At 43.5% G+C, this 12,750-nt stretch overlaps 1 protein-coding gene across 4 annotated transcripts in view; it reads right to left on the bottom strand.

Moving 5' to 3' along the window:
- Positions 1 to 4,614, bottom strand: part of LANCL1 (LanC like glutathione S-transferase 1) — a 29,438-nt gene extending 24,824 nt beyond the window's left edge. The window contains exon 1 of one of the 4 annotated variants that reach the window (XM_081190229.1): positions 4,488 to 4,614. In XM_081190229.1, the coding sequence (XP_081046355.1) occupies positions 4,488 to 4,581 (94 nt within the window). In that variant the 5' untranslated portion in view covers positions 4,582 to 4,614. Of the gene's footprint in view, positions 1 to 1,358; positions 1,486 to 4,487 lie in introns of those variants that run through there. The other 3 variants (XM_081190227.1, XM_081190231.1, XM_081190228.1) reach the window with 3 other exon arrangements.
- Between the last annotated feature and the right edge of the window lie 8,136 nt (positions 4,615 to 12,750).

Raw genomic sequence — 12,750 nt, 5'->3', positions numbered from 1 at the left:
TCTCATAGCTTGTGAAATGTCATCCTGGGCTGAGCTCAGTGATATGGGCTGTTTACTGTATTTGAATGGATTTATGCAGCAAGTAAAATTCCTGCTGGTGATTTTTTTCTCAAACCATGACAGTTTTACAGAAAGCTAAAATAAAACCTGGCAACCAATCCAAAATTATGGCTTTTACACACAGTTTTCTGACAAGTGACCAGGAGGTAAAAACCCCAAACCCCTAAAACTGGCCCACCCCTGGTTCACTGGCAGGCCCTGTGGGCTACCTGGGGATTGCTCAGAAAATAATTCAGCTGGAATTTTTTCCATCTCAGGCCCGAAGGTTGAAGTAGTATTTATCTTATATTGTTTCCTCAGCACACATCAGAGATCTATCAGATCTGAGGAATAGCATGCTAAGTGGAAGGAGAGCTCTTCCTTTGGCCTGGTCTGAAGCTGTATATAAAACTGAAGAAAACAGGCTGTAGGATTGTTGTTTTCTAAGAATCACTCCTTCAGTACACACAAGGAACTCAGGTAAATAAAGGCTGCCCTGTTCTTTTCTCCTTCAGGGAATATTCAACTTGCAATGGATAATTCCCATTGCCTGTATGTGTTCAGCAGTGTTTTCTCTCAGAGAAATGGGAAGGAGGGAATGGTTTCATGTGTAGATTGGTGTGACACTGTGTACATTGGAGCCTTGTGCAGTCTGCTGTGTTGGCTATTGGTGTTCCATGAGCTATAGAATTGAAGAGAATGTCCGAAAATTGCTTTGGTGATGAGGATCATTGTTTCTGTGCCCTGTGCAGCTATGTGCCACATTTTCAAGATCTCTGCTCAGATAAACCACCACATATACACTTACCTCGTGCATATATTCACAGTTTCTTACTATATTACATAGTTTCTCCCTTCACCACTTCTCTGGAGCAAATTTCACAAAAGCTCAATTATTCTGGCAGAAATAAAAGATGACTGAACCAGTTTAGGAGCACATAACTGTGGACTCTCCTTCACTGGAGGTTAGAGGTTGGCTGGCCATCTGCCACTGATGCTTTAGTTGAGATTCCTGCATTGCAGGGGGATGGACTAGATGACCCCCAGGGTCTCTTCTTGCTCTTCAGTTCTATGATTCTATATTATTAACTAGCATCACTTTATTTTGAGTGCTGCTATTTGGATCACCCTGGTTTAGAACCTCAACTGCTCTGGCTGAGGTTAAAAATGTCCTGGGCATTTGCTCTTCTGCAGTTGTTGAGCTCAGATCACTATACTTCAGCTCTGCTGCTGATTTATACAAATAACCTTCCATGTCATGTACTTGGATTAAAGCTGGATGTGCATTATTGGTATTTTCAAAGAGATTGCGTACGTACTTCCTGGAGAAGATCCAATGTAGCTGCCTGAAATTGGGACAGCTGCCAGGACCTCGGTGGCAAGATAAGACTGCTGTGCTAGCTGTTAAGGGGCTCTCAGAATGATGTCTGTCAGAGGGTTCTCAGTCATGTGTGAGGTGGTAGAATCATAGAACTATAGAACTGTAGAGTTGGAAGGAACTCCAAAGGTCATCTAGTCCAACCCCCTGCAATGCGGGAATCTGAACTAGATCATACATGACAGATGGCCATCCAACCTCCACTAAAGGAGAGTCCACATTTATGGCACCAAGAACTGGACACAGTATTCCAGATGTGATCTGACGAAAGCAGAATAAATCAACTGATTCTGGATTGTATCCGACTAAGTTCTACTCAGAGTAAACCCATTGAAATAAATGGACCTAAGTTAGTCCAATACAGTGGTACCTCTGGTTACGAACTTAATTCATTCCAGAGGTCCGTTCTCAACTCGAAACCGTTCTTAACCTGAGGCTCGCTTTCGCTAATGGGGCCTCCCACTGCGCGTGCACCTCTGGCACGCGACTTCTGCTCGCATCTCGAGGCAAAGTTTGCAACCAGGAGCATCTACTTCTGGGTTAGCGGAGCTCATAACCCGAAACGTGCGTAAGGAGGACGGTTCGTAACCAGAGGTATTACTGTAGCTAAATTAGGGGAAAGACTGTAGCACCTGCTTTGCATGTTGGAAGGTATCGAGTTGGATCCCTAGTGTTTCCAGGTGGGGCTGGGAAAAGACTCCTGCCTGAAACCCTAGACAGCCACTACCAGTTTGAGTAGAATCATAGAATCAAAGAATGGTAGAGTTGGAAGGGACCCTGAGGGTCATCTAGTCCAACCCCCTCTAATGCAGGAATCTCAACACACGGTCCCCCCATCCAATCTGAAACCATACCAAACCCTGCTTAGCTTTGCAAATGTGCTAGCAGTGGATAACAGTGGGCTAGATGGACCATTGCTCTGGCTTGGTATAAGGCAGGTGCCAATGTTCCTAATTTCAATGACTCAGCTGCAAGTATGAGAAACTTGGAAGGCAACCCTCTGTTTCAAGTGGTGTATTCAGCACTGAAGCTCTTCTGAATTGTCTTGGTTTTGAAGCATTAGATATGGGGAAAATTGTGCCGCCTCAAGCCATTTATGCCCTACATGTCTCTTTTTTCACTCATTCCCTTTTTTATCTAATATTTCAACTCAGCTGAGTGTGATATCCAGGTATCAAGAGACAGCTGGCTCCTAGCAGTACCCAGACATTGTTGTTCTGTAAACTGCAACCAGAATTACAAGTGACTTTCCACACTCTTCAAGTATAGTACTTTTTCACAATGCCTTGTCCTGTTGCACTTGTGGGTATAACATGGCTATATGGATGGGAAAGATAAAATTTCCCATCCCATTTTTAAAAATCAGTCATTTTAAGAAAAGAAGAACCAATGATGTCATTATTTAACAACAATGAGTAAATATTTGCCTTTAAAGTGCCAAACACTTTAAAATGTTAGAAAGACTTTTAGGGGCAAACAAGCAATGCTGCAAAAATGGTAGTGACCAGAAGGTCAGGGTTTTGTTTCTTGAAAACAATATATTTTAAAAAATAATTATTACTTCTACACACTATAAAAAAATAATTATCACTTCTACACAGTATTTCACAAACGTGTTTGTTTAAAAATCCCATCTAGCATTAATTGCTAGAAAACAAGAATACAGAAATAAAATGACACTCACTGGAAAGGTCAAAGTGCAGGTGTGGCAAAGTGATGATAGTGGCAGGGGGTGGAGATGGGACAAAAACAGTGGAAGGAGGTGGGAGAAGAAAACAAACAGGCATTTGGGATAGAACCCAGGGAGGTGCATAATTCAGGAAACACCTATAAGAGAGCTAAAAGGACTAAAGAGTGGAAAGAAGGAGGTTTGGGTAGTTCTGGGTGAAAAAGCCCAATGGCACACCAGCAAAATAGAATCAGATTATTAACAGAGCTAAAGCCTGTGGTGAGAGGGATCCCTAAATCTTTCGGAGATTAGGAATCTTCTAGGCAGACTTGGAAGTAAGAAAGTGCTCTGGGGGCTTTGAGGGCTCCCCTAAAAAGAACATTTGACACTTGACAATACATCACAGCACGCTTCAAAAACACACCTGGTTTAAAAGACCAAAGAGTAGAGCTAGGGCATTTTATATCTGCCGGTTTTGTGCCACAATGCTGTTCTTTCACAACAGATGACAAGAACACAAGGAAATCACAGGTGGTCAACAATTTGATGATGGCACCATATAGCTGCCCAGTAAATGGCGAGTGAACAAAGTGCAACAATTCCACACTAAATGTGTAATGTGGAAGCACCCCCCCCCACACTCTCACACACAAAGGGAGGGAGGGAGCTGTAATATATTTATCTTTTGTGAGTCACAGTACTGACTGCACCTGTGCAGTTCCAAAATCCAATACTTTCTCCAACTGTTTGGGCCCACTGTGGCTAAGGCAGAATTTTTTCCCCTATCCATTGTAAAATATGTGCATGCAAGTGATGTGGCACGTGTTGCATTTAGTTGCCATGGATTGTCCTTGAATCAAATGAAGATCTCATTTACAACCAGGTGAACTGATATCACATCATGACATGACTAACTAAAATCCATTGATTTAAGTAGAAATCAATGCCAAGTATGACATAGTTGAATATAACCCTTTCTTCATCTTTACCAGATCTTAAACGGATCAGCTGTCTTCACATGGTACAAGGGATTTATCCTCACATACCCCAATGTAAATCCACACCCCTCCCCTTTTTTCCAAGTCTTTCTTATTTGCCTCTCAAGTATACCAAACTGGTGAAAATGCTACTTCAAATCTTCTTCTTTCTCTCCAACCCACTCACCATATGTGCACAGCACAATATATATGGTGATCTTATAATTTTTTCCTGGACTAATTCATCCACAATCAAAATGAACCCATCTTGGTTCCCACCCTTAACCAGTAGGGATTAGTGCTCCACACCTTAAAATAGATGCTGAAAGAGCAAGAGAAAAATCCATCCTTATGCTGTGGGTACAAGGGTGGTTAAACTCCATTGAGGGACAGCCACTTTAATTCACAGTATGGTGTCACTTACCTATTTCTTGGTGTTGATGCAGCAGCAGCCAGTTGAAAAAGATCTTGGCAAAGGAGCCATTGACCACACCTAGCCAGCATGACCCAACTGCCATGGAATGCTGGCCAATTTGCTCTTTGCTTGTCAGCCTTTTCATGCAGATAGTTTCTGTTCTGTTACACCTACCCAATGGAGCCTACAAATCATAATTCTCCTTTAAAACCTCAGTTGCTGTATTTTTCCAATATTTATATTTTTCCAATTGGCACAAGAGAAGATATGAAAATAAGAAGAGCCTGATTAGTCAAGTATTATGTGGCCGACCAGTTGCCTATGGGAAGCCTGAAAGCTGATGAAGATACATATTTTTTATTTTGCTATTAAATTCATTGGTTTTTTTAAATTTGGGGAAAGTTTATTATATCTACCGTATTTTTCGCCCCATAAGACGCACCGGCCCATAAGACGCACCTAGATTTTGGGGGGGGGGGGAAATAGAGGGAAAAAAAATTATTTCCCCCCCAGGTGCGCTGCGCTACACCAGGAGCTTGGGGCGTGCTGAGCTCAGCGCGCCCCAAGCTTCTAGGTGCGCGCAAGCAGTCCGCTGCCGCCCCAAGCCTCGCGCACCCGGCGGGACCTCCTGCCGGGTGCGCGAGGCTTGCAGACACTCGCCCGAAGCAGGGGGAGCCCTCCCGAGGGCTCCCCGTGCTTCGGGCGACAGGCTGCCGCCCCAAGCCTCGCGCACCCGGTGGGACCTCCTGCCGGGTGCGCGAGGCTTGCAGACACTCACCCGAAGCAGGGGGAGCCCTCCCGAGGGCTCCCCGTGCTTCGGGCGACAGGCTGCCGCCCCAAGCCTCGCGCACCCGGTGGGACCTCCTGCCGGGTGCGCGAGGCTTGCAGGCATTCGCCCCATAAGACGCACCCCGATTTCCCCTTCATTTTTGGAGGGGAAAAAGTGCGTCTTATGGGGCGAAAAATACAGTATATAATATCTAAACACTGCAAACAATAGACCAAAGTGAAAAAACACAACACAACAAAAATAAAAGCAGAAGAACCCCAGTGAACCATTTAAAATAGAAAGTTCAGAACAGATAAAGTCAAATATTGTGCGGATATGATAGCAAAATACTAATAAACAAAAGTGGATTACTATTTTACAGTCTGAAAAGTAGCTCCAGAAGAGTTATTGACAAACTAAAAATGAGTCATAAGTATTATTTTTGGTGTCCAGCTACTTTACAATGATGTGTAATTTCCTAAGCAATCGAGAACATCTATTATTTCCTATACAAAGATATCTCTATAGATTCTGTCAGTAAAAAGACCAACACAGCTTTCAAACTGTTTTATCTTAAAAAGACAACAATCACATTTTAAAATGATGCCAATGTTTGTAACTAATGCTATTAGCAAACAGAGAGTTGTCAAGGATGCAACAACTTCCCAATAGCCGCTGGATAAAATATATGGTGCAGGTGAGAAAGGACAATGCCTTCCTACTTACCTTTGCTACAAACAAGTAAACTCACAAGGAAGTTTCAAAATCTAGAGCTAAGTCCAGTGCATGACCTACCCTCCTACATTCCTCAGATGAAAATAGATGCATTATATTCTACATCAGTATCACTGTTAAAGGTAAAGGTACCCCTGCCCGTACGGGCCAGTCGTGACCGACTCTGGGGTTGCGCGCCCCTCTTCGCTTAAGAGGCCGGGGGCCAGCGCTGTCCGAAGACACTTCTGGGTCACGTGGCCAGTGTGACGAAGCTGCTCTGGGGAGTCTGCACCAGTGCAGCACACAGAAACGCTGTTTACCTTCCCGCTATAAAGCGGTACCTATTTATCTACTTGCACCTAAGGGTGCTTTCGAACTGCTAGGTGGGCAGGAGCTGGGACCAAAAGACGGGAGCGCACCCCACCGCGGGGATTCGAACCACCGACCATACGATCGGCAAGCCCTAGGCACTGAGGTTTTACCCACAGCGCCACCCGTGTCCCAGTATCACTGGTAAAGGTAAAGGTACCCCTGCCCGTACGGGCCAGTCTTGACAGACTCTAGAGTTGTGCGCTCATCTCACTTAAGAGGCCGGGAGCCAGCGCTGTCCAAAGACACTTCCAGGTCACGTGGCCAGCGTGACAAAGCTGCTCTGGCGAGCCAGCGCCAGTGCAGTGCACGGAACGCCATTTACCTTCCAGCTATAAAGTGGTTCCTATTTATCTACTTGCACCTAAGGGTGCTTTCGAACTGCTAGGTGGGCAGGAGCTGGGACCGAACAATGGGAGCTCACCCCGCTGCGGGGATTTGAACCGCCGACCATGCGATCGGCAAGTCCTAGGCGCTGAGGATTTACCCACAGCGCCACCCGCGTCCCATAGTATCACTGTTAGTTGACTGCTATTTATTGATTTGGGGTTTCCTTTTCCCCTCAGGCTTCCCTAAATGCAATACATAAGCTCAATGATTTCTGTGCTTAAAATACAGCAGTTTCCCGTGTTTCCTCTAATAATTTTTGTACTTGACCAGCAGGAAATGCTGCAGCCGTGGTATAGTATGATTGTCTCCGCTAGGTGGTGTTTGGTGAATGTTGTTCAGGCCTAAGGTGCCTCAGGATCGGCTCCTCAGCCTTATGCTGCCCAGTAGCTCAGCAAAATGTGCATTTCCTTTCAGTCAGTACCATTCCCCAGGGCTGGCCCACCCATGAGGTGATGCCCCAGGCAGCAGAATCCACAGGGGTGGCAGATCCGGCCTTCAAGGAACGTTTCACCTGCTGCTGCCTCCGCTGCCGTGGTGTCGGCAACAACTGCCGCATGCGCCTTGGAGGCCGGATCTGCCACCACCTCAGTGGCCCCCACCATGCTGCCTCTGCAGCAGCCTCTTGGTGAATAGGAGGCACTGCTGGTCTCTTTCCACTCTTGCTCCCAGTGGAGATCTTCTTTTTTAATAGATATTTTTTATTCATTTTACAATACAAAATTTATAAATACATCACTAATATTTTCACAAATACATTCTTTTTGGACTTCCTTCAGCTCATCTGCGAATCCTCCATTTTACTTCTTTCTTCCGCGTTTCTTAATTTAGTATTGCCTTTTATTAAAACAAACCTTCTCCCCCCTATTCCCTTTTTTACAATATTTCTGATGTTGTTTTCTCACAGAACCTCTAGTAAATCCACAAATCCAGAGAAGCGGACATGGAGCAATGGATCCAAACTACAAGAAAGAAGATTCCACCTAAACATTAGGAAGGACTTCCTGACAGTAAGAGCTGTTTGACACTGGAATTTGCTGCCAAGGAGTGTGGTGGAGTCTCCGTCTTTGGAGGTCTTTAAGCAGAGGCTTGACAACCATATGTCAGGAGTGCTCTGATGGTGTTTCCTGCTTGGCAGGGGGTTGGACTTGATGGCCCTTGTGGTCTCTTCCAACTCTATGATTCTATGATTCTATTCTATGATTCTATGATTCTATGATCTTTAGTATGCCATTCTAGCAGCAGTTTATACATTTTAGACAAAATTTTAAATTCATTATTCAATATCTCCTTCTGAAACTTTGATTCTTTTTCCAAAAAACCTTTCTCTTTTGCCTCTTTTTTAAACATTTCATTAACCTGATAATAATGCAGCCAGTCATTAACATGTTCTTTAACTTCATCATATGGTTTCATTTTCCATTTTCCTCTTTCTTTAATAATCAAATTCCCATATGTTATCCACCTCCCCCTCATACTGATTTTCTTCACACTCATCACCTCCAGCGGAGACAACCAATGCAGTATTTTTGGTTCCAATAGGTTTTTATACCTATCCCAAACTTCTAAAAGAGATCTTCGAAAGATGTGGTTTTCAAGACCTTTATGAACTTTTTTCTTATCATACCATAAATAAGCATGCCAACCGAATCTGTTATCAAATCCCTCCAAATCCAACAGTTCTGTATTTTCTAATTTCAACTCCCAGTGGAGATCTTCATTCCTCCCTTATTCCTGATATAGATATTCTCTCGCCCCTTCTTTCCTGGCCAAGGGTGGTGGTGCCATTCTATGGTTCTCCTCAGGTGCCAAAATGCATTGGGCCAGCCCTGAAATTAATACGTGCACACACACACACACACACACACACCCATGGTACCAGGGCAAGTCCTTGCTTGCTACCCTCTGCTGTGAGGGGTATTTCTCAAAGATGGGTAGGTTTTAAACTCCTTGAGAAGCCATTTAAACTCAATGCTATTTTCCTGCAAAGGCAAGGGTGTCTCAAATATACATATATGCACTTCTTCCTGCCAGGATCCAAGTCAGACCATTAAGTCAGACCACATATGCAGATTTTTGAAGTCCTGACAAGGGAGGGCGCTGTAGCTCCATGCCTTTAAATGTTTTGAAGAAGGGTATGATAGTCACATGAATACATCCTCACACACAAGGTTGCTTCACGTACTGTGTTAAAGCTCCTCAGAGAGAGGACAAAGATAAATTTCTCAGGCTAAAAATCGGAGCAGCCATTTGGCTGAGTTAGTAGATTTGTTACATTTCCCCCCTGAGAATGTTTTACTGGCCGATGTAAAATTCACCTCCTTTCTTGGTAAACAGCAGTGTAATGGAATGTATGCAGCAGGAATTTGCTGTCCAATTTAAACAATTGTCCATGCCCCGAGGCACATCTTTGCCTACTGTGTATTTATGTGTAAGTTAAACCAACAAGCTGGATGTATGCACACTGAACCTCAGCTGCAGCTTGTTATCAGCTTTTTCTGGGGCAACCAAAGAAAGCAAACAAAATGTTGTAATTTTTGCCTCTTCTGGGGCACAAGGAATGAAGCTTTGGGTGAGGTGATAATTGAACAGTCTTGATGCATTGACGGTGGGGAGGGGAGATATTCAACCCAGAAAATGCTCCTTCTCTCAGACATGTGGGAAATTACCCTGTGGTGGGCTGTTCTAAGCCTTAACACTTGGAGAGCAACCCTCTGCAGCCCACCATTTTGTGAGGAGAGAAGCATTAGTAAATGGCACAGTGGTGGGCAACCAACTCTATGGTGAGAAAGTTATTGGTGTCTGAGTTGGAACTGCCATTTTTACTATGTCACCATTCAGGAAATTTCCCATTGAGCACTGCAGGCTGGTCCATTGAGGCAACCAGGGCTTAGCCTTGAAGCTGTGCTAATTGGAGTGGCGGAAAACATATCCGTTTATAGAACATAGATGTTACTCTGATTGGAGGGGGAAAAAATTGACGCTTACAATACAAGCGCTATGTCTGCCTTTTCAGTCATGTTAAGGACTCCTACTTCTTCACATCAGCCATGTGAAGTAGGCCGAGTGTCCACAAGGCAGTAAGTGAGGAAAAGTAATGATGGGTAAAGTCAGTTTTTAAAATGTGGAACTGTACGTGCTCAGAGTATTTTTGATGCTGTTTATCAAGGCATTGTGTGTGTGTTTATTTCCAGTTTCCCATCACCTTTTTCTGCTTGTGAATGTTCTATTTTATACAGTCACAGATGTTTGTTTTCTCTATTTTAGAATTTAAAACGGCAGCCAGCTTTCAGCCAGCCTGCCCGAGATGGATCCCAGTCTCCCTCCTTTTTCTCCTCCTCCTTCTTTTTCGCCTTCTTCCCAGTACACCTTGCTCTAAAGACTCTCTTTTCCTGTGTGGATGTTCGAATCCACATCCCATCACCATGGCAACCTCTGTCTGCCAGGTCCAGACTCTCTGATGGGCCACAAACTCCTTTTATAATGTGAATGCCTCTATCCCAGGTGAGGCCCTGGCTTGGACAGAAAGCTTAGTCTGTACTTTCCCACTGGCCTCCAATCTTCCCTTCAGTACTCCAAGTAATCAAAATCCTATCATTTATTAATTTCCAGGGTTTAGCCCCCACCTCAACCAATAACAGTATTCTGTGTGTGATCTTGCTTAAAAGGTATACAGATATCCTTTTACTGATCCTTTAACACATCTTTTTATATTCTTTATTTCAGAGGTTTCCTAAACGTTTTCACCGGTGTGGTTTGCAGGGGTCAGCAAACTTTTTCGGCAGGGGGCTGGTCCACTGTCCCTCAGACCTTGTGGGGGGCCGGACTATATTTTGAAAAAAAATATATGAACGAATTCCTATGCCCCACAAACAACCCAGAGGTGCATTTCAAAGAAAAGCACACATTCTACTCATGTAAAAACACGCTGATTCCTGGACTGTCCGCGGGCCGTATTGAGAAGGCGATTGGGCCAGATCCGGCCCCCGGACCTTAGTTTGCCTACCCATGGTTTAGGGACACCCAGAAAGCCTGCTTTTCTCCTTTGGTCTGTCCTTATCCAAGGAATAGAAAGCCATTGCAGGAAAATTGCTTGCCATGTACGAAGGACAGAAGTAGGTTTCTTGAACTTGTTCTCCCAGCTAGGCTTCTTAGTAGAAATACTGGCTGATATGAATAAACTATTCATGGCTGGGCCTCCAATATAGGTAAATACTCATTTATTTAAAGTCTAGTCAAGGACAGGATTATATTGTTTCCGCATGCTACAGCAAACAAGCCAAGAAGATCCCTCATTACAGCCTTCCAGACTTAAGGAAAGGAAATAAAATAGACCTTGAACAGGATGTGGAAGGACACATTATTCTTAAAGCGTAAAAGGAATGCGTAGCTTCAGGGCAGACATCTCTCTCCTTTTAAATGCTGCATACGGAATGCCTCCCAATCTCCTGGTTTCTTATTTGAGCAAAGTCCTTGCTTCCAAGATAAGCCAGTATCAGGAGAAAAAGGTCATGCAAACTATTAAAGCAGAATGCACTTTGTTTTAAATTAATCAGTGCTATAATCACTAATTGTCATTATTGTGATTGTCTATTTATGTATAAATGAGTTTCCACTTGGAAGAAAGGCTTCCATGGGCTGCTGGGAAAGATATATAGTTGGAGCAAGGGAATTAAAGGTTAACGTTCTGCTACAATGAATGGCAAAGGATCTGATGTGAGAGTGTTGGTGTTGGGGCAGAGGAGGAGCCTTATCACTTGTCACCATATCTATGGCTAGTAAGAAATTTTACCAGGATGAGATAGCTGCTGATTCTGCTGGCTTTCTGTGAAAAATAGATTACGATCTGTTTGCTTAAGTATATTTTACCAATAGCTTCCCAGATTGCAGGAAACATGCATCATTGCTGCTCGTGTTTAAAATTCCTCTTATGTTTTTAAATAAAAAAATATTAATTGTACCCTGCCCATCTGAATGGAGACAGCAATTGTTGACTGTCTTACCTGTCACATGCAATTAATATGGTAACTGCTTTGAGGTTTTATTACCATCAAGTAGTATATAAATGAAATAAATAATTTTGGATGCCATTGTAGTTGGTAGCCTATGTTGGAGAATATATTTGCCAGGGGCAATTGGGCATGGTTTTATTTCAGGCCGTTGAACTACATAGATTTTGAAGCTCAGTTATATACCAAGCCATATGGCTGAGAATAATAAATGGTTGAGCTAACAAAGTTTTGGCAGCCTTGTGAGGTGCCTTCCTATGTGTGGTTTGCTATAGACTTTCAAAGATCACCACACAGAAACAATCACTCAAGTATTTCATTGAATGTTCATTCACTCAACCCACAGACTCAATGTGCCAGTTTGACCACACTAGACGCTCGCTTACTCCAGTTCTCCGCTATGGCTGTTCTTGAAGGAAGATGAAGTTTGGGGGTTGTTAAGCCATTTTGAAATCCTTACCTACTTAAGTGTTCTTTGAATATTAGGAAGGTATTTCATGTATCGTCTGTGTCATCTGACTCTGCTAATCCTATCGGCAATGGAGTTTGACCTATTTCTGAGACCTTGGTTCCTTCTCTTATGATGAAGATAAGAAAAGAGTCTTATCTCGCTTGCGTTTGGAAAGACCACAGGTCTCATGTGCATGGAGGAGCAATTGGCTTAGGCTCCTAATACCAAAACCCCTGCAAACAAACACCCTGTCATATTTGAAAACAGATTTTGCTAACCTGGGGAAGAAACACAGCCACAAACACAACTGTGATGGTTCCAGCTAGGTGGTCGGTGATTTCAAATTCATCTACAAGTAGCAATAAGCTAAATCTTAAATGTAGAGCTTTCCTCTGTGTTTACACATGCTAAGAAGCTGAAAGTTGCTGAAGTTTCTTAGCATGTGTAAATTGCATGTTCACACAGCAAAATCAACCCCATGTGCAAAACGGTGGGATCATCAGGCTAATTCCTACAAAAAAGTTTTTCTTCTTAAAGTGGGTGAAGTGAACGAAAAAGAAGAATGTAGGTACA

Source organism: Podarcis bocagei, assembly GCF_964188305.1.
Source record: "Podarcis bocagei genome assembly, chromosome: 1".
In the NCBI taxonomy this organism is placed as follows: domain Eukaryota; kingdom Metazoa; phylum Chordata; class Lepidosauria; order Squamata; family Lacertidae; genus Podarcis; species Podarcis bocagei.
Note: the sequence above shows the minus strand (reverse complement) of the source record. Positions and strands in the feature narration are given on the sequence as shown.